This window comes from Cydia amplana, chromosome 10 (assembly GCF_948474715.1).
Source record: "Cydia amplana chromosome 10, ilCydAmpl1.1, whole genome shotgun sequence".
NCBI lineage: Eukaryota > Metazoa > Arthropoda > Insecta > Lepidoptera > Tortricidae > Cydia > Cydia amplana.
Genome location: NC_086078.1, coordinates 15,389,145 through 15,412,801, shown reverse-complemented (window position 1 = coordinate 15,412,801; position 23,657 = coordinate 15,389,145). Strand labels below are relative to the sequence as shown.

The 23,657-nt window shown below is 37.3% G+C and overlaps 1 protein-coding gene across 1 annotated transcript; it reads left to right on the top strand.

The window, feature by feature from the left end:
* Nucleotides 1–6,945: 6,945 nt before the first annotated feature.
* On the top strand, nt 6,946–23,067 carry LOC134651701 (uncharacterized). The gene is made up of 2 exons (XM_063506802.1): nt 6,946–7,737; nt 23,056–23,067. The coding sequence occupies exons 1-2, from the start codon at nt 6,946–6,948 to the stop codon at nt 23,065–23,067; spliced, it is 804 nt and encodes a 267-aa protein (XP_063362872.1).
* Nucleotides 23,068–23,657: the final 590 nt, after the last annotated feature.

Genomic DNA, 23,657 nt, shown 5'->3' with positions numbered 1-23,657 from the left:
GTTTACAGGCGGGTCTGCAGCATGTACACGATAAGCCGAAAGTCGTATGTGCAGTCGTCTTGAAGCCATATACGGCGTTTTGGCTTACTGCAGCCGCACGGGGCATCCGAATTTCCACGGCATGAGAGGTATTCCCGCATTTTATGGACTAAGCTAATAGTTTCTTTGTACGGCTCGGCCATGACATTGCGCGACCGGTGACGGCGGTGGTGGCAACCATAGGTTGGAGCGAGACAAAGCGATGGGACCTTTCGTTCCCATCTATGGTTGACGCCGCCGCCGTCGCTGGTCGGTCGCGCAATGTCGTAAATTTATCTTTTCTATGGGCAAAAAGCCTAAAAACAAAAATTTTTCATTTTCATTTCATTTCATAGTTCCCGGTTGGAAATTATGAAGTAGTTACCATTTACTTTGTAAACGTATTTTGGGCAACTTTGATCTGAAATTATTGGTTACCTACCTATCGATATGACTGATTGATCTATACAGCTTTTGCCGTTACACGTTCAATAGTCAGCTATGAAATTAAGTAAGGAAACAGTAGATAGCTAGAGATAATATTATCGTCACAGTATAGGCACTAAAAAGTAGCATATCCGGCCCTTTAGTCAGTGTAGACATGTGTCGTTTGCGAGTGAGTGATTTAAATGAGCTATATTATTTGATTCAACTCGCTCACTCTTCAACTCACTGATGATTTAACTCGCTCAGTAACTCAGTCGCTCAGTGCTCCTTGCGTGCTCTTTCCCACTCATGATTTGAATGAGTCGGCCGAACTCGAGGAGCGAGTGAGCGAGTGAGACTACGAATAGGTTTCGGAGCGGTTCGAAAGAATTCGGAGGGTGTCGGAAAAACATGGCGGGATCGTATCGCGTGATTCGCCATCTTGGTCGCACTTATGGCTGTATGTATCTAATTGATTGACTTCTCTCTCTACTCACTCGGGAACAATATAGTCTACAGATCCACTGAGCGAAATGAGCGAAATGAGTGATATTGTATATCACCGCGAGCGAAATATATGAATCACTCTTTTCAACTCAGTGAACGGTTTTGCGCATGTCTAAGTCAGTGTTCAGGGTTTAGTAAGTATCTAACGTGATACGATAACGAACGCGCAATGACTCTCCTAGAAAATTTAGCTAAGAAGTGAACACAGCATGATCGTCACTTGTTCATTGCGCACGATGAGAAATTTGTTTGTATAATATATGGACTACTCTATTTAAATCTACTGTGGTAACATCAAACTTTAATGGAGCCAGGTGGTCTGAGTTCAGAAACTAGCTGTATGTAATTAAAACTGAACTTTTGGACGCGATATGAATATTCTATTGATGTATGTACTAAGTTCCTTCCGCTTTGTTACTTAGGATGGGAAACGTACAAACATGCAAACTAGTATGCAAGTATTCAGAGTAACTTATTACCTAGCGGGATGTTCATAGAACTCGATTCACAACGGCTTCCCTAATTTGAAGCAGTTGAGGAAATTATCCTATTAATATTAGATGCGGACTGCCCTATATGCATTAACTTAAAGTTAAGACAAAGATAAAAGATATTCGTGACGATCACAAAACATGCACGAACATGCACAGACAACAACAGCAAGAAAATAAGAAATCATAAGTGTGCATCACGAAAGGGACCCAGCTCACCATAATGCTAGCTATAAAGCCAACGCTGGTCTTCAGCAGGGCCTAAGACGGGCCTTACACTAGCGAATGCTAGTTCGTTGGTCCACAAATCGCGTTTGCACATGTTCGTTGGTGCACACATGTTCGCTCGGCATTAGGTATATGAACGGGCATATCTTTACTTTTCATATCATTGCCTATAGATTTGTTTGACCTACAGTTTGTGAACGCGCTTGGGCGATGGCGCATACCCTTTCGTTTTCCTTGTCTTTTTTGTCTGCTAGCAAAGGTGACTATAGTTGATTAGGCTGGGCTTCGATTCCTGGTGGTGTAGGTGGTGGTAGGTTTTACCTCCACTAAAAATCAGTAAAAATATATGTGAAAGAGGTATTACACCCCCGAACGAACCTTAACTATCATCATCTTCCGTTGCCCATGTACTTTAGTTAGCACATTGTTACTGGTTCCGTTAAGATATAGAAGAAAATTGAAGATTCTTACGGTAGATGTTGGTATGGTATACGTCACCCTAAGGCGTGTAAACAAAAAGGAAGGAATGAAAAGATTCGCACGCTTCTGGTAAGCTTCAGTAGCTTAGTTGGGCGATCGTACCGGTGTTTCAAAAGGTTGCAAGTTTGAGTCTTGCCCGAAGCGGTGGATTTTTCATTTTTCCCTTATTATAAACATTTGGACATCTTTCTCCTAAAAATACAGATGTCACCGGACCGTAAGGGGTACTTTGCGGCATTGTTAGTTCAGGAACATCCCATATACCTAGGGTCTTATAACTTTGTTACAGTCTGGCGTTACTCATGTCTTATCTCGTCTAGTCGGCGGACATTTTGTTTTTTTTTGTCTGTGGGCTAGTAGTCCGATCAACGAACACTTTTTTTAATGAAATCTGAACAAATAGTGATAAGACTGGATAAGCTCCAATTGGAAGCAAGAAGGCACAAGTATGGCTATTGGCTACCGGAATAAGGACATTAAGGACACAAAAGGATTAGCAAGACAGCTTAAAATCTTCAAATTAGTAGCAATAGTTAAAAATGACGACTAACAGGGTCATCGAGCGAAGCACATTTAAAAAACTTCCTCTTTTTTTAAGTCGGTTAATAAGGCTTTTCTCAGTGATAGGATACTTTTAGATCGAGCAAACACGTAGTACGTGGGAAGTGTCTCTATTTCATTTTTCGTATGTCCGACTGTCTGATTTTTCTCTGTCTGATAGGTAAATGTCGCATTTCTTAACCGATTCTTGGAGAAAAATTATGAGTAGGGTAGATTTTTCTTCTAATGAAAGTGTATATTTATTTATTTTCTGCTTGTATATATGTGCTTGTAAATATTAGTGTGTGTTTGCAGCGACGTGTTTATCTATCTTACCACTAGTTATACATATAAAACTATCTCCCAAACCTACATTTCAGGTGTCCAAAACTCCATTAACATTTAGGCCCATTAAACTTCGTACTGTAATCGCACGTAAAGCAAAATGGACTTGGGTCACTCCGGCCCTAAAACGGCACATTTCACTTTGTTTTTGGAGTGACCTGAGACTTTAGTTTAATTTTGTTTTTAAATAAGATTAAATATAGTCGTAGTTGTTACACTCTCAATGCCTCTAAGGGCCGGTTGCAAGCACTATTTACGGAATGATCATTGTTAACCCGTCGAACGACCATCATACAACAAATTCATGCAAAGCAATATGACCCATATTAATCTGTAGTAACACACGTCTGATACTGGATCGCTATGACCAGAATTGAGTTAGTATCACACGTGTGATACTATGGCCTTCCACGAGTTAAATATGGCGACGAGAGAATATTACAATATATAAACATTAAAAACCCAATCCCATTAAGAACTACGTTCAATAACGAGGGTGCGCGGGTGGTCCCCTTGTTTCTTATATAGTCAGTCGGGAAAAAAAATGAAACGAAGTCTAAATTACACGCAATGTACTGAAGGTATCTTATCACCTTAGAAATATACTTACAATATTGATAAGTAACAGTCTTGAACCCTCCAATCATATGGTATATTTAAATAAAATTATATACTATAATCATTGTGGTCGCATTTGTCACATGATAAAAATGAATAAAAGGTTAATAGATTTTCTTATCAAGTGGCGGCTAAAACATTTGAAACATATAGGTAGGTATTATTAGATCGTTCAACCTCGTTGACTGGAGTACACGTCATCGGTCTGCTGAGCAAGGATGCTTCAATTCAGTTAGTAAGCTACAATATCTGATAACCTTTCATTCTTGACGTACCCCTAATAAGACGTTGACCTTCTGCGACTTCAGACTTTGAGTTTAGATAGTTGACTGATTTGAAGAGATTTATATTCGATTCGTTAGTGTTGTGTGTAAAAAACAAGGAAGCAAATATACCTTGAGCAAAAAAAAACGTTCCAAAAGCCTATGGTGTAGTTCAAAAAGTGGAATGTTGAACTTTGCAAGGGCTCATAAAGGCCACGAAAGTTAGACTTTGCTCCCGAGTGAAACATTTAACATATTCACCACACCAACGCAAGGAAAATACTATCAGTAAAACATTACAAATTAAATTTAAGTTGAACGTTATTAATTAGTTATCAATCAAAATCATCTTCATCAAATCACCACCCCAAAAGTAAATTACCTATATATATCAGCCAACATGAGGAAACAACTTAAAATTTGCATCAGATTACTTTGCCACTCTTGAGTAAGTATAAAATGCAACTTTCTCATCAGTTTTTGAAGTATAAATAGAGCCTTTACGACTGGTGTGGTGAAAAGAAACATTTAGGTATTACCAGTAGGCAGGGATCGGATACCAGTATTTTTTGTATGGGAACGGAAACGGTATTTTTTCGTTCTTTGCTAATTACTTCATTTCTAATTGGGCAATCTAATAATACGAAGTCGGAACCTAAAAACACAACTGAGTCCTACATTTCGAGTATAAAATAATTCGAAAAATATGGTTATTTCTAAGTTTTTGCAAAAAACCGGTTCCGATCCCTGCCAGTAGGGTCAAAATCATTCAGTAGGTATGTAATTAGTGAAGCACTTTTCGTGACAATTTAACCAGTAGGTATGTAGCAATTTATGGGGGCACGGTTATTGTAGGTAAGTCTTTTTGAAAATTTTAATATGTTCCATTGCTGCAACATGTGTATTCTAAGTTTACTTAGATACCTACATCGGTATCACGGAAGAAAGAATGAGCGCGCCCTTTGTTTTGTGATTGCCGCCAAAGAAGACAAAATATGCACCAAGTACACGTAAGAGGGAGACAAAACTATAGAGGCATCTTGTTATCGCAGCCACATCACATGGATGTACGGATCCATAAAAGATCTCTTTGATAGCGGACCCCTATATTTCCGCGCGAGGGAGTTAAGTTAAACATTACAGACCTGTCGAATAATTATAATGTGTCGGGTGTCGCGGGGAGAGTGCACTCGAGTAATGACGTTCTAGGGAACACAGTTATGTTTACTGGATGTTACATTTGAGCTGTCGATATGAACCAAAGATTTAATATCGCACTAAAGCACAAAATAAATAATAGTACTACATACCGTACAGAAAGAAGGCTGATAAAATTCAAGTCAATCTCTTATCTGTGGTCGTGCACGCAAAAGGATGTCAAGTGGTGCCAACCCTAATGATTGCTCGGAGCAATGCTGAGCCGAATGGAGCCGAGTTTTCCCGAAAGGAGGAGTGTCTCTCCACTGACAGGAGGTAATAGGTACTTACCGTTCGGAATCAGACTACACCGGTCAGCATTAAGTACAAGGCTTCAGTAGGTAATGCGGCGTGACATTACTGCCAACTGCATTGCTGCCGCAAAATGTCAAAAATCCGGGCAATCACATCGATTTTAACATTTGTGACAGTAGACACGCTCTTAATGGCTCCACAAATAAGATAGTGTCAGATATTTTGGCGGCCTTCGTTGTGTAACATATTGTTGCAGGTATTCTATAAGCAAGAAAAATATTCCCAAAATATCTTGTAGTATTAAAAATACCGATACATACCTGACTCTCGATGGAATGTCCCATTAAAAGCACACTTTACACTTTTAACCCTTATTTAGGAAGACACTTCTAGTATATGATAGAATCGCGTGCTCACTATTAGCAGGGCGAGGGAATACATACTATTATTATCACTAAACTCTATTACTTACGAAATAATGGCGATATTACAAGAGCAAGCGAGTAAAGCGATCGATGCTGCACTTGTAATCAAAGGTTTCTGCAAATACAGGGGAGACACTTCAAGTGGGTGAGGTGCATTGTCATTGTCATGAAATACATATTCAACTAATTACCTACCTACATCAAGAGTAATATATATAGTGTGTTAACTCACATTTATAGACATTTTATTGACAATAATTAACATTATGTGTAGTGGGTGGTTTGAAAATGTGATGTCTATTGTCTACCCCAAACTTTTTCATACACTTTTCGTCGGGTAATTGCACAAATCTCAGTTATGACACTTTGCTGGGACATCAGTTAGCCGCGACTACGACCAGTGTCAAAACGTCGGTAAATGAAGGTAATAAAATTATGTCACGTTAGACCCGTCTACAAATGTGAGTTAATATTATGTGTTCAAAACGCGAAAGTTTTAAATGTTATAATATAGGGCCCGATTCGGATTTTGTAATAGAAATCTATTAGATACCTTTTAGACATTCGCCAAGATACGATAACGATATGTTTAAGATCTAACCTGTCAAATTTGACATTTCCGCGATTCTGGAGATACTCTTGAACGATTTCCACAAGATATTACTTAGAGATCTAATTCACATCTAATAGATATCTAACACGATCTATCGTAAAAGTGACATTGGTTGCCCGAATTGCGCTGCAAAAGAGAACTAGTTGAAATCTAAACTATAACGTATCTAGAATTGATCTCGTACGTGTCGTCTCTTGTTAACATCTTGAAGTTCGAATACGGCAGATAGTGTGGCTATAGCCAGTGAGATCTTAAGGTACTACAGTGGCAGTATAAACTCCCGGAGGTCCAATCGCCACGTTCGATATCGAAGTGTGCGAAGCGTGCCGCGCGCCCGCTGTAATGCCTTACTCACTGGACTATTCACTAAGGTCAGATTTTCTCAAATATATGGAAGCCAATAACTAAGTAACACTTGCAACACAAGCTTTAAGGCGTCCGCTAGATGGCGCGGTTGCACCAGTAGTTGCACGGAGCGGGTAAACGTTTTTTTTTAATTTTTTTTCGGGTGAGCGGGTTAACGAATAGTAGTATGAGTAATGCTAACTGGCGCGGACGCGTGCGACGGATTTTACCTACAAATCCTACAATGCCCTAGGGTCCTACCAACCGCGGCCCTGGAAGCCTTACTGGGCCTGCCGCCGCTGCACCTCTTTATACAACAGGAAGCGCTAGCTGCGGCGGTACGTCTTAAAAAATCTAATCTCTGGAGACCGCCTAGGGTGCCACACACCGAAATCCTCTACGAGGCCATAGGTAGGGAACCGCTCATAGAAGCGGTGACTGACAGGATACCCAAGCAGTTCGTCTTCGACAAGAAATACAAAATACAATTACATGAAGAACCCCATGAAGGACTCAACCCAAGGGAGCTGAGAATCTTCACGGACGGATCAAAGACAAGGTCAGGCACTGGCGCTGGGGTTTTCTCAGAGGACCTAAACATACACATCTCAACACCACTTGGTGCCCATAACACAGTCTTCCAGGCGGAATGTATGGGCATCATAATGGCAGCACACGCAATCGTCTCAAGGGAAGTATTGGACTACCCCATCCGCATACTCTCTGATAGTCGATCAGTACTGCAAGCTCTACAAAGTTATACTCTCACTTCAGGGCTAATTTACGAATGCCACAAAGCTCTGTCAGAGGTATGTACCACCAATGGCGTAACTCTGCAGTGGATCAAAGGACACAGCAACTCACGAGGTAACGATGCAGCCGACATCCTGGCGAGAGGTGGCTCGGAACTGAAGGTGGCAGGACCTGAGCCAATTATACCTCTGCCATTTGCCTGGCTCCGGAACATGCTGCGTCATAACACCAAGGTAAAACACCAACAATACTGGTCTAACCTAGGCACCTGCAGGCAGGCGAAGGAAGCCCTCCCGACACTCAACCCCAATCTGTCACGGAGGCTGCGACAGCTGAAGAGACCACAGCTCCGGCTTATAGCTGGGGCCATAACCGGCCACGCCTCATTTAACAAACACCTACTAACCCTACGTGTTACAGATAGCCCCCTCTGCAGGGCGTGCATGGAGGCAGAGGAGACAGCCGCCCACGTCATTCTCGAATGCCCAGGGGTGGCAGAATACCGGGCACAACACCTCGGCTCACCGGGGTCGCTCCCAGAAGTCGTCGGCAACGTCAAGGGTCTGCTAGGCTTCCTGGTAGAGCTGGGTTGGCAGGAATAGGCCGCCAACCCATCACGCAAAATAGGCGCAATAATATGACGTCGAGTTGCGGAAACCAAGCCCGCGAATACCTATAACCTATAACCTATATGCCCTAGGGCTAGAACCCCAACAAACATCACAAAACGGCCTTATTTACTCGGCCGCAAAGATCTACTTTTTTGTAGGTACCTAAATACGTCTTTAATATAAGCAAGGTTGGAAGAAGTGTCCATTACAGGTCAATTCGAACGTGCACCCGGCATTAAACAGATATTTGAATAATATTCCGAGCTTTATGTATATGAATAATTCTTAGACTGGTTAACCTACCACAACGGTTCGTAGCCCTTATGAATAGCCTGGCTTGTGTTCACGGTAGATACTCGGTAGATAAACATTTGTCGAGCATGCGACCTACGGAATGCAAGTATACAGTAACTAACAGATTAGCTGTTACTTATGTGGCTTGGGACAAGTGATACAGCCGATAATATACCTAAATAAAAAACAAATTTGCTCCACTTTTATTGCTGACTGTACTTTCTCTCCTTTGCATAGGTAGTAGGTACATTATCACGTTCGAGATCTTTCTAATGAGCCTTACTTATGTTACAAAGTTTGATTACTTAAATACATGCATACAACCACGTAACGTACGAACAATATATGTACCCGACGAATATATAATATACTAACTGTATTATCCTATCAAAAATCAGCTCATTAATATAATCCGGATATAAATGTACATATATAATTATTATAACATAATTATGTAATGTACATTGATGCCGCTAATGCATTCAGCCAATTTAATTCAAACTGACCAAATTAATCTGAATAATGGTTAATCAGTTAATTACGGTCTTTCTGTAAAACCGATGACGATAAAGTTAAAATAAATACCATCTTTATTAAAGAACACATAAGATTTCAATTAGAAATGCTCAGTGAAGTATGTCGGAATCATTTATAGTTTTAATTAAGGTTCTGGTGGTCGCTTTTGGCGGGCTTCGTCGCCGGTGAATGCTGATAAAATGGCCGACATTTTTAACCGACAACGGAGTATTTTAAGGTTCCGTGCGTTCGACTGACTTTTTGTAAAATCGTAGCGCTTTTTAAATCATAATACGGTTGTCCAAAAATATGAATAGCATCTTGAGGCCATTCGAACCCAGATTTAAAAAAAAAACACAAAAAAATCGACAAAAAAAAATCGAACTCGAACGGCTGACGTCAGACTACATTTATGGTCTGACTAATTAATTTCGTAAGTAGGTAAGCACCACAGCACCACACAATTATAATACAAACTGTCAATTAACCAAAATTTCGTAAATTTCCCTATATGCCGACTTCTTAAGTTTCGCAGAGCCTAATTATTTGGGGTCGCAGCGAAAATTAAGTTTAATTACCGCATTAACTAAATTAATTGCGGTCCTTGTGTGGCGATGCGCGATAGTGCCGTGATACATGCGCAGTTTCCGCTCAACCGTAAAATGACTAAAGGATGACTCACGTTAGACCGGGCCGTGTCCGGGCCGGAGCTTCCGGCGCTTACTTTTCTATGACATATGACAGGTCACGTGATGCTTTCCATAGAAAACGAAGCTCCGGAAGCTCCGACCCGGACACGGCCCGGTCTAACGGCAGTAATCCTTTAGGGGGCAAGTTTTTTTTGGCATATTTTGATAAAATTTGGTAAGTTTAAAGAGCTCCTAATCGCTTCATCTCGCTGATGGTACAAGAAGTTTGGAAGCCACATGCAGTACTTTTCGGTTATTTAGTAATGTCCCTTATTCCAAAACTTTTCGTTGGCCGTAACCTTTTCTTTTCTTAGCCCAACTCCAAACTTTTAACTAGGTCTCTACTCTAGTGATTATCAGAGTCAGAGGTTTCTAAAAACCCTGACACTTCGAAGTCCCCAATCCTGACAAAGGACCAAAAATCTTGACATCTCAGGGGAAATCCTGACGTACGGACCTTAAGTGGGGTACTAGGCTCATAAATGTAAATGCAGCACTTTCCTTTCTAACTATACGATAGATTCTGTGCGGAAAGAGAAGATTCGTAAAATGCATGGGATCCAATACATTCTACGACTCTTTTCTTTCCGCACAGGGCGTTTTTTTTGTTGTCCCCTACACTTTTTTTTCAAACTTGGGTTTTTTTATGTTATTTCTACTCAGAATCACGAGCTCTTTCTATCCTAATAGGAGAAAAAAAATGTCCCAAAATTCCATACCATACATTTTTCGATCTTTCCATTTCGCGACCGCCATACAAAGTCTATGAAAAATGGTGACGGAATGGAAATAAAAACCTTAGGACACTTTTTTTCTCCTATTAGGATAGAAAGAGCTCGTGATTCTCAGTAGAAATAACATAAAAAATCCCAAATTTGAAAAAAAAAGTGTAGGGGACAACAAAAAAAAAAACGCCCACAGACTACGACCATGTAGATTGCATGTAAATTGTAGAGTTGTATCCAAACGATTGTCGGTTTTGCCGCAAATATCATACATAAACGGATTAGTTACCAATATCCTGTAAGCCTAGTTATAAGCTCGGCTTTGTAAAATAACCGCGAATAAAGCCCCTGGGTTGTTTACCGTAGGTATATCAGTGGTTACCGTTTGTGGAATTAATAATTAGTATTTATTTCGATTTTCATATGTTTTGTGCGGTCGGCGGCCGCAAACCTGTAACTAAGCATTTGGTAGTTTATTTCATATGTTTTTGAAGTGAAAACTCCTTTAGCGGCGCTGTGCACTTTTTGAGGTGGGGAAAAAATGTTAAACTCTCGACAGATCACGTGACCGTAAGACGGACACGTGACCTGATCGAAAAACTGTTACAATGTCATTGAGTTTTTCTTTATTGATTCAAATGTCATCTAGTGAGTTTCCCTCTAACTGGTATTAATATAACTCGAGTACTAACAGTGATGTGCTTAGGGGTTTCAAGTAATGCGACGAAATAACGCTAGATGGCGTTAACCTCAATTATACATAGTGCTGCAGACATTTTGCACTAGTCATTGAGTTTTCACTTCTGCCGGCACTCCCGGAGTGCAACCCGTTGTTTTTTTGTAGAATTTATTAGATGACGCATAATACTTTCTACGCATGTCAATATTATATGTAGGTACCTACCTATTTATATTGAAGTCGTTATATCCTGAAATGTCTATTTGCTCCAGTTTTGCCCCTTTGATCCAGTAAACTTTTTACTGGCCGCAATAAATGCCCGTTAAAGAGATAAAAGCCGGTTCCTTTGTGAGGCCGAGCCTTCAAAGTCTACGAGCAGGAAAATTAATTTATTGCCACAATCTAAGACTATTAAAGCCTAGAAACCTAGTGCAGTCACATAAGTACGTATAATTCGAGATTGTCTCAAATATTTTTGCATGCTTCATGGTGCAAGATATTAGCTGGTGATTGTACTTTATGGTGGTACAATCCAGCCGTCAGATCAATATTGTCAGAGTATAAGGGTAACATTCCATTTCTAACCGCAGCTGCACTACTAGTACTGAACGCGTCGCTGTTACTGTCAATTTCCATAGTAAAATGGATGGAGGACATCACGGTTTACTTTATATCCGTGTATTGTTGCTGTTTCCAAGTGCGCTCGCACACCGTACTTACGCCAAGTACTTATAGCATGTTTCCATGTTTGGATCTACCCGCGCTGTGTATAATTGTATAGCGGCACTAAATATAAAATATAAATTGTTTTGTTTTGTTTTAGCGCTCACTTTGTACATATTGTAAATATTTAGTTTTTTAGGTTACATAAGTTTAAATCCATATAATTATAAGTTTCTCATATAAGTGAATTGTTACAATTCTTTTGAGAAAATAAAGATCTTTGAACCGAAAATGAACAGTAGTGCAGCTGCGGTTGGAAATGGACTGTCACCTTAACTTTTTACCTACTCAGCTACTCTGCTGTTGTTTGAACCTTTACTATATCGTAAAGTTTCGGCCAGTTTCAGTGTTCAATGCTCATGCATTATAAGCAGTTGCTGACATATGCCTTATTCCTATTGATTACAAGGTCTCTACGTACAAACCAATAAAACTATGACCTTGGGATTTATATAAACTATGCGTAATCGAAGTTCTAACTTACCGATTTTGCCTAAAGTTCGAATCACAAATGTGATTTTTCAATCGCTTGCTGTAATAGGTAGATTGAGTTTTAGGGTCAGATTAAAGTCCCGTAAAGACCGGTCTAGGACTAGTATTTAATTCTGCAGTGCACACTTTTTTGTGGCATAACTTTTTAGCTTTAGAAGAAAGGTAAACAATCTTGACGTGTCTTTTTAAGGACCACTTTTGAAAAATATGTAAGTCGCGGCAAATAATAATATGTACCAATTATGAATCATATACGATTATTTACATTCTTTTGCTTTCATGAGTAATATATACAGATTTTAAAAAAGCGTTTTTCAATTAAAAGACACGTCAAGATCGCGTAGTATTTTTCTAATGCTAAAAAAACGAAGTATAGAGTTTAGAGGTCACATTACATTGGCGCCCGAGAACTTGATTCTCGCAGCTTTCTATAAGAACATACAGCCGCGAGGAAATGGGTCAGCAAATTGATCGACGGCATTACTCAAACTGTGATTTGTGAGCGTTTCGAAGAATTTCAGTTTAAAGTTTGAGAGCCATTGAAAATGTGGTGTCGATATTTAAATTGTGGTCATCTGTTTTCGCTGCGAAAGAAGTTTATGATGGCGAAATGTTTTATGCATCCGAACACGGTGATACTAAGTAGGTAATATAAAAATTCTATTAAAATATTTATGTTAACACTTCCATATAAACATTTAAGGATTCAAAATTTCCAAATAAAATGAGCAAACGGGGTAACGCTGCAAGTGTGATGGGGACCTTTGGAACTTAACTTGGAGCCATAGCTCAGAACGGGTTTTAGTTCTTAAGTTTTATATGTACCTTTATATATATTATTGAAATAAAAATCTATTTTACTTAAATGAGCAAATATTTCTGTAAAATTTTACAGTGATTACACTGGAAGCAGACCTTACATAATGCCATATATTATTTAATGTTCGGGTTTATTGTGTTTTAGTACCTACTTAAACTTGGCACTAAGTAAGCTAGTTCCTTAGTATTAAGGCCAATGTGGCTGATTTCGTCATAGGGATTTTCAATCGTAGGAAAAAACCCATTTGCTTTTGATTGCTGAAACTTTAAGCAATCGCTGCTTCGTCGATTAAATTATCAACTTTGTTCGAGAAAAACGCTAGTAGACGTAATAGCCCCTATGACGAAATTAGCCACATTGCCCTTACTGAAATGTCATAAACAGTACAAGGACCCTAAAAGCCTACACACCTACACCTTATCACCCTCTCTCACACATCATTTTAATTAGGTTTAGTTACCGTATGTTACCTACTCTTTTGTAAGCCCCAAGATACAGGCTCAGCCTAGTTTGGGGCTTACCGGAGTCCACCTTTGTGATTGCGTACCTACCTATTTTATTATAAATAAATTATTCTTATTCTTATTCTTAGTACTTCCTACATAAACCACCGCAACGAGCGAAGTAAGAATGTATTCGCTTTGCATTTGCGTGCTTAATTTAGAACGTTGGATATTAATTTAAAATATAGGAAAGAAATCATAAACCACACATAAAATATAAATTTACTCCGACAAGTATAAGAAAAGAGAATTTTGGGTCACCGCAATATTAAAAACTCATATGTTATGCGTACATGACACATTCAGTGTGGTCAGGCACTTTTACGGGCGCCTTTACCCCATCTGCGGTCACCAATATAACTTTGGAATTCTGTATTTTCTCTTTATGATGCGTGACGCATGAGATAATGAATTTCTAAGTATTTTATGTAACAGTTATATAAGACAGATTTAAAAAGGCGAGTGCAAGCATACAACAATTAATTTTGTGGTCAGTAGCAAAATTGGTGGCTACTTTGGCCAAGTGTTAGAAAGGATCTGAAAAGGCTCTTATTATAGGTATTAATGCTAAGGTGTGTTCAATAATTTTAAATAATTTCAAAGCAGCATTCTTATAGGTATAATAAAACTTTTTATACAACGAGGAAATTAAACAAAACAAAATACGGTGGATATTTTGTCTGACGTATCCAACAGATGATTTAAGCATTCTTTATTCAAATATTATGATTGCAAATACTCGTATAGGTATTTACAGCAAAATTTGTCGAAACACAGAGCACAGGGCAAGTACTTCTGTATGGATCTCGCCGGGCTTAATTGCTCGACCGCTAGCTTTTGATTATGATGTTGTTTTAACAACATGTTGGAATACTGAGGCCGATCCTGTTTTATCAATTTGATATGGTTTTGATCTTATCTTGTTATGACCTTGAGTCCGCGCCGCTGCACCAATCAGCGTAAGCTATGAACCGCAGTTTAAGATTTGGTTGTAAATGTAAAAATGTGTAAATATTAGTATTTTAATCTCATTATGTACTTAGGTACCTATAAATATGTAAAAATCTTGACTTGTAATACAACAAATTTTACCAATAAATAAATAAATCAATCGTTTAATTTCGCCGCTAGGGGCGCTAGTGTAGACCTGTCTTTCAAAATGTCAAATGCATAGAATTTTTGGGGGTATCAAGCTCTTTTATCGCGAATTTTCACTCCTAATTCATTATTGTGGCAAATCTTTGTCCATCTTTGATTATTCATGGTAATCATTAGATATACATAGTTCAATAAATGTTAATGGTTTAAAAAAAAGTAGGAATAAAATACAGGATGATTCAGGAGACGTGAGCAGGATCAAGCCTGTATATGCAAAATTAAACAGTAACGTAAAAATATCTTTGTGTATATTAGAATATAAATAAAGTATAAAATAAGCATAGATGAAATTTGTGATCTGTTTTTCTGGACCTACATCTACAGTGGCGCCAACTGGTGAGCACAAAAACGGTAGCCCTCATTAGGAGTCGTCTCATAAGGCATTTTGCTCGTACTTATTGTTGGGTGTGAGATGCCTGGGGGCCTAGCCAAGATGATAATCGTTGATGGAAAACGCAAATCGAAACTTAAATCATCATCTTTCTCGCGTTGTCCCGGCATTTTGCCACGGCTCATGGGAGCCGGGAGTCCGCTTGCCAACTTATCCCAGGAATTGGCGTGGGCATTAGTTTTTATGAAAGTGACTGCCATCTGACCTTCCGACTCAGAGGGTAAACTAAGCTTTAGAGGGTAAACTAAGCTATATTTTAGTCCGGTTTTCTCACGATGTTTTCCTTCACCGAAAAGCGACTGGTAAAATATCAAATGATATTTCGTACATAAGTTCCAAAAAGCTCATTGGTACGAGCCGAGGTTTGAACCCGCGACCTCCGGATTGCAAGTCGCTAGGGCTTGCAAATATTCGAAACTTTCAGATATTCGAATATTCGACTTTTTCTGACGACGTATTCGAATATTCGAATAATTATTCGAATATTATAAAAAATAAGAAAAGGAACGAGAAATCGGTTTATTATCTTTTTATTCAAAAGCTTTTTTCACATATTGCTAAAACTAAGGATATTTGGCAGAAATCCACTTAATTGACTAGATTTATCATCCTACTATTTATAAGATGCCCACATTTATAAAAACAAGTAAAACGCCAAAATTAGACGTATTTAATATTTCTAGATAAAACTTATTATAAATGCGTCGTTGCGTGAAATAATATTACTTTAACCATCCAAACACCTAGGTATGTAAGATATTTTTTTAGTAGGTAATTATTTTCCGATTTAAATTAACTTGTAATCACTCAGAGGCCTGTAAAAAGGCCTTTAATTTCATTGTATTTTGAATCTTTATTGACTTTATTTGTTTTGGCAAGTTACTATTCCTAATGGTCGGCTAATTATATAATATTGGAACATTTAAGGGAAAAAGTTAGTTGAGTACTGGGTGAATTATTCGTCAGCTAAAGGTGCATGGTTAGATTACCAAGTTGGGCAGGTTTGGTATGATTAAATTTGAGAATTGCGATAAGTGGCAAGGTTTAGACTTCAAAAATTCGCTTAACGTACGCTTGTACTGAATAAACAGAATGACCCTTTAACTTAAAACTTACGCACCGTAAAAATAACATACTTTTTGATTTCGTTTTCTTTTAAATTGAGTTAGGTTTCACTGTATTCACGAAGAGGAATACAGTAAAAATATTATTTCCTTCGTATTTGGGTACCTACCGTTCCTCATTCACTGTAAATACCCGTAAAACATACAGAAACTGTAACTACAGCGGATGACATAGATTTTTTTATAGTAATAAAAAATATTCGAATATTCGAAACCTGAGCGGCCGAATATTCGAATATCAAAACAGGTCGAATATTCGACAAATTCGAATATTCGAATATTCGAATTGCAAGCCCTACAAGTCGCACGCTCTTACCGCTAGGCCACCGCTTCAAGTCAATCGATAGGTACTTAAATAATGCACGAAAATAGTCATGTAACCCCCTGCCCGTAGCCTATTTCGGAAGTTAAGGATCATGACTGTTCCAGGTCTGTACATATTTGAAGGTAGTAGTTCGAAAAACTCTTAATGAATTTAGAACGCGTGGTTCTAACTTCCGAAATGGAAATAATCTCCTCCCTATCCGGCACAGACTAAAAAAGTCTGAACAATGTGTGTGCCATAGGTCCTACAATTTATAATCGTTTGCCGAATAATTTGAAGTCAGCAGAATTATCAGACAATATGTTTATTAGAAAGCTAAAGGAATATTTAATAGATAAGGCGTTCTACTCAGTCGATGAATTTATGAATCCAAACAATGTTATATGTGATTATTGAAATGAGATACTTATTATTGTTAATATAAAATTAAGATGTAAATATGTATAATAAAATTGACATGTAACTTACGTTATGAATAAACAAATTGAAATTGAAATTGAATAACTTTTTATAGCATCTGTCAACCTGATACATTTTTTCTTTTCGTTTCACGTTTGTCAATGTACGATTGTCATATTGGCTAGGTTTCCTGATAACACTGCTCAAAGCATATCAAAATCTCAAATTAGAATTGGCTTCTATGTCGGAATATTGTGTACCTATTCAAATTAGGGTTCGCAGCGCTATTACCAAATGGGAATTGTTTTCGGTCAATTTACAAATATGAAAATAGTTAAATGAGATTTTGGATTGTCGAGACGTTTAATATTTTTCTAAAACTCCCTCAATCTGTTTAGTTACGATATATTTTTCGTGACCTTTAATGTAAGTCATCTCATGACATGATAGGTACTTCATAAACATAATTTACTTAATTAAAGAAACTAGTTTGAGTTTAGTACTAAGGAGCACGAGAACAAGGTAAGTATAGGAACAATTAAAACATAAAGGATTGAATGAACTATACTAGTATACCATATATATATATATTTAGGTATACATACCTATCAAAATAAACACGGAAATATACGGGCAATTGATTAATATTGAAAATTTGTTTGATTACTCGTAGCACCACTTAGACAAAGGCAAAAAAAAGAATTTTTTTGATAAAGTGAAGCCCCAGAATCATTCTAATTACAGAGTTCCGATCGCAAAGGTTTACGTAATGATAGAGAATAATAAATTAAAAAGACTGGTAACTTGTTAGTTCTTGCTGCTTGATGCAATATCGGCACAACTGCGTAACGACACCTATTTTCATATAGTAACGCTCAAAAGACTGTATTGTGAAGTATCCTATGGTTTAGCCTCCTGACGACCAGCATCCTACACGTAGTACATAAATAGACACCAATTAACTTTTGGCCTTTTGTCATTTTGCATATAGAGTTAAATTTAAGCTGGCAAATTTTTAAAGTTGGTAGGTGGGTAGTTGGTTGGTAGGTTGGTGGTTGGTGGTTGGTTGGTTGGTAGTTGGTTCATTTTTAAGTGATTTTGACAGTCTTTATTATGAACTCGTCTTTGTTAAGGCAATAATTACCTGCTCAGGAGAGTCAGGAGTTCTCTAAGTAAGACTAATTAGTAGAAGTATTTGGGACTCGAGACAAGTTCAGAAGTGGATTACTCTAATCGAATTAGAAGAGTGATGGTAGCTGAGTGATAAGACGTTTGACTTTTAAACCATAGTAGGTTCGAACCCTGGCTTGTAAAATAGAATAGAATAGAAATAATTTTATTCATGAGCACAAACGCAAAATAGAAAATTATACATAACAGAGTATCATATTCCTGTATTGTCATCAGAACTACATACAGCTGCCAATTTGCATGACGCTACGATCCTTGGAAGATGGTTTAATTAGTTACCTTAGATTCCATTACATAGTTACATACAGGTCGACCTAATAAAAGCTTGTTAAAAATGTACAGGCCTTGTACAGTCAGCTGAAGAGAAATGTGACCCCCGCTGCATAGAAGTTTGTATGCAGAGGTGCTAAGCGATTAGTATTGCTGACTGTACCTATGAGTTCCTTGGAGCCTTGCTTTTTTATGAGGAAAAACATTAAGAGGAAGATTATTTAAAATTAAGGGTCTAGCTAGTTACCCTCTTATTCATGTCATAAGATTTAATGGTAGCCACTTTAGTGCTTAAAATACCGAATCTATGGATTAAGTTACCGATCGGATCTTGAGCAAATTTTTTATCAAGCAGATACTCCAGTAAGTGATACAACAAATTTTAAATTAAAGGACAAATGGAAAAATTCACCGCTTCGGGCAATATTCTAACTTGCTCGAAAAATTAATTCGCACGCTTCTGGTAAGTTTTGGTAGCTCAGTTGGTTAAGAGAGATTGGACTTGTGCTCCAAAAGGTGACAAGGTCGAATTTGGTCCGACGCGGTGATTTTTAATTTTTTTCTGTTTTAATTTAAAATTTATTGGATCTTGAGCTCTTTTAGAATGCAGAAAAGCATTAGGTTATGTAAGAAATGTCCGCTAAACTGTTCGTTACGTTAATTTAGCTCAGGTTTTCGCATTATATGCATTCATGATTTACCCGATTCGTTATGGTAAAACTTTTGACTGTCAGATCAAATAACGGAACCCCCCAGCGTTGTCACACTTGGCCATGTTTTTACAAAATATACCGTTGTCTAATTGGATACTAGTACGAGAGTAACATTGTTATTTTCACGCTTGTCGAACATGATACCATCACGGCAATCAAATGTGTTGGTGATCTAGTTTAAGTAATAGTTTTGATTGTTTGCATGGTTGTATTTATATTGTGTTAAAATGAAAAAATATTTTTGAATCAATTTGCATTATTTCTTTAATTAGATCTATTCTAAATAAAATCATTGTAGCCATGTCTCTTCCGATCCCCTTTATTATAAAGAGCAAAATTTATAATCCATTAAAATGGTATCCTAGTCTCGTTTCAAATGATACTTAATTACAACATAAATATAAAATGCATGTGCATTTGTCGCTAAACCCATAAACACGAAAACAAACTGCATTAGAAATACGAAACTACACAAAAACGTCACAAAGCCATCACTCGGGTTTCCGTTATGAAAACGTCACAAATTTTTACGATTCCATTCGTCACAATCCCTTCAAGTTTGGATTAGTCACCCCTTTATAGTGGAATTTATACTTAGATGAGCAAATGAGATGGGTATGTAGGCTAGGAGACGAATGCGAAATACAAGCTTCATTAAATTTAGATCCCAAATAATTATTTATTTATTATATTTAATTATGAGCCTAATGTCCCACTGCTGGGCAGAGGCCTTTCCACGTATCTCGGTCTTGGCTCGTTTTCTCCCACTTCATATCCTAATCCTGTCAAAGGCGTCAAGGTTATCTCGCCAACGCCGTCGTGGTTTGAGTTTGACGCGACCCCGGGTTCGATTTTCTGGTAAGTATGCAATGCAATTGGTTGTCGTTTTAGCTCACAAATTACCCGGCAAGTCATACGACAAACCTGTTCCGCCCGGTCCCACTTCAGCTTTTAATGCATTTTCCACCCTCGACGCTCTGTTTAAGAGCACTAAGAATATAATTACATAAGTTGAGTTTTGCGAGTTCTGTTGTAATTTGTTATAAATTCGTTATAAAACTTTGTTGAGTAAATGCAGAAAATTCTTTGGTTTACTTTGTGACCTAAGCCGCAATTAAGCAGCAATTTTATTTTGTTAAATAAATACATATTCAATTTTCCATTCCATTGAATGGAAGGCTAGAGGTTAATATAATAATCTTTCTACTCAACGCATTTTATTTCTTACGATCATCTCACGGCCTATATCACCCTCTTAAATATGTGATCGAGTCTTCACAAGGTCCGAGTTTTAATCCTTTTAACATAACCACTACAAATTTACGTGCATTTCTAACCAACCCTCATTCTATTTACTCAAGGTTGAAAATCGCTTGTGTTAGAAATGATGTTCGCAAGAACAAGTCGCAGATGTGTATTGAAGTCTGCCTTGATTACTCGTTCAGAATCCGAATTTAATTTGTGTGGTGGCTATAGGATCAGCTGCGACGCTTGTCATACTTAATGGGTTTACGAAGTACGAACGTTCAATGAATGTTTAAGAAACTTCGTTATGTTGTGTGTCTTTGACGATCGTAAAGCTGATTTGATTTCTTTTATTCGATTTGGATTTGATCGTGGGGTACGATTTTAGGGATTGTGATGAGCATGCAAGACTGGTTTTAGTTTTTATTATTAGAACCCAGCAGCGCATTATTTTATCCAACGATGGCGATGCTTAATTTATACTAATATAAAAAGTATTTAAATACATATAGCAAAGTAACCGCTAAGCCACATACTATAAATATTTAAAAAAGTTCCTTGAAAACTTTCCTAACTGCATTCGTATGCACACTTTGCAGTCGTTTATGTTCCAACTAGTCTAAGAAACAACATAATTATTAATTAAATTTATAATTTAAGTGTTATCTTACGTTAATAGTTTACTAAAACAGCGCTAGAATGTTGGATCGGATCTATGATATTCAAAATGTAGGTACTTACTAGATAAAAAACTGGTGCTGGCTTTGAGATAATGGTTTGGAGTGGTGTTTATTTTCAAAATCTAAAATGTATTATGTCGTTAAGTAATTTAATTAACATTTAATTATTAAGTAGTATTTAGGTACATTATTTTATTGAACATCGTTAAGTCATTCAAGGCGACGAAAGTTGAAATACATATATAGCGAAATCATAATTATCATATTCATGTACATAAGTCCTTGTTTATATTATCTACCTTCCTTTTCAGTAAAAAAGATAGTTACTAAACATACACAATTCTTACCCAAAACTATCACGTGACTATTCTACTCCGGTAGCCAATAGGAATGCAGTATTATCATTACAAAGTTCCGTTATTCCTAGCACAACCTGTCAGCCATTCAATGCAATTGAATTCCTTATCGTACACATTTACGTAAATGATCAATTCAATTTTATTATTCAGTTTCCACTAACATGCAAGGCAACATGCCATCACCTCCATCATAATTTCTAATGAGTCTTATTCCTTAGTTCTTAAAGTTCAATTTTGTTTAATTTTTATTTTACCAACGGTAAAGATAAGGGTGTTGCTACACAAACAACTACAAAATCGTGGACAAGAAACCACCTGAATCACTCATTCATAAAGACCACCTACGTTAAGCGTGTGTGTAGTCATCGTCATCAGGAAGTACGATCAAAGCGTGAACGTGACAATGTTTTAATGTTTCATTATATTACATGAGTATTTTGTCAGGGATTAATAATATTGTTGCTGTGTTTGTTTATAATTTGTTCTTCGGAACTAGTTTTGGACTTGCGTAAACAGTACAGTTAGGTAAATTAATACTACAATTTATAATAGCCTAAGATTTATCGATAGCTTTGAACTAAAAAATAACTTAAAAGATTTTGTTAAGAAAGCTCTTAAATAATCCATTACAATGGGAGAATGGAGAATATTCTCCAAATTATGACACAATTCATATTATATGGAGTATGATGTCATAATTATGGTAAAACATTTTACGCTATAACCAATTCTAGACTGAGAAATACCTTCAAAATAGTCTTTTAGATACACTTAATATATTTTCCTTTAAACACACTGAAAAAATCTAATAATTGCCCATCACAAATAAAACCATCTAAACTTTTACGAGCCATAAAAAAGACAAAAGAATAAAGTGATGATACAGTTAAAGAAATGTGCTTAGTCGGCCCTCAGTATGTGGGTCCCGGCACATAAGTCTCTGGTCCCTGGGGCTGCGACCTTTGCTGATCTATCGCCAACTAACTTTACGATGAAATTTTGCTTCAATGCTATTGATTCGGGGAAATATTTTGGCAGGAAGTGAAAAACAGTTTTTTAGTCGAGGAAATAGACGACATTGTAATTTGAATTCATGGCTGATTCTGATTCTGAATGAAGCCGTAATGTTCGCGGATCTCTACTTTCGTTTCTTGGACATTTTCTTATTGACCATTTAATTTATTGTGTGAAATATTAAACGAATGTTAAAAGTCGTCACCTACTGATAAAAAAAAAATCTTTAAATACTTGTGAGTCTTATGTGACATTTTATTTTAATAGACCAGGTACTTATTACTTATCGTCCAATTTGCACTTATTATTTGTATGTTGTGTTTTCGACTAAATAAGTAATGAAATTTTTTAAACCTTTTTGTTTGTCATCTCGTATAGTCAAGTGTAAAAATATGGGTGCATACAACTTACTCAAAAATATGTCCCATAGTTCTTAATTCGCCGACATAAGAGCTATGGGACATATTTTTGAGTAAGATGTGTGCACCCATATTTGTACACTTGACTGTATCTACGTATACTGGCAAATAAAGAAATTCTATTTTATTCTTATTTGTGATAATGCATTTATAATGTGTTGGGTGAATTAATTTTTGGAACTTAATTCACCCAACACATTATCTTCGCCAGGACAACTTCTAGCTCCAACAGCGTGTAATTCCTCTACAACTTCATATTAATATGACCAGAGGGGCTACCGCACAAACCGAAATTCGCAAATTGCGGGGATCTTTCTCTGTCACTCTAATTACGACTTCATTGGAGTAAAAGAGAAAGATCCCTACAATTTGCGAATTTCGGTTTTCGCGGTAGCTCCCCAGTCTGACCACCAACTTCGTTACATGGCCACCTAGGTTCCAGAACTAAACGTACAAAGCCAACTTTAATACCTTACATGCACTGTGAAACCCTGCAGCGTACCTATTAACATGCTGTAATTAAATTCTGTAGGTACACTTGGGAGAAATGAAAACGGGTTACTTTAATGCGCGTTTAAAAATTGTCTAAATAGTACGGCCGGTGCCCCAATAGGGTATTTTCCTACTAGTCAAATCAGCTTCTTTTTTAGAACTGTCAAAACGATTTGGTAATATGGAATTTATATGAAACATTACACAGAGACGTCACGGTCAACTCACCTACTTTTATATTTTTATCCGATTTATTAAATAGAACTTGTGTTTAAAAATAACTTTAAAAATATCTATGTTTCTCTAGTAATTATCTGATGT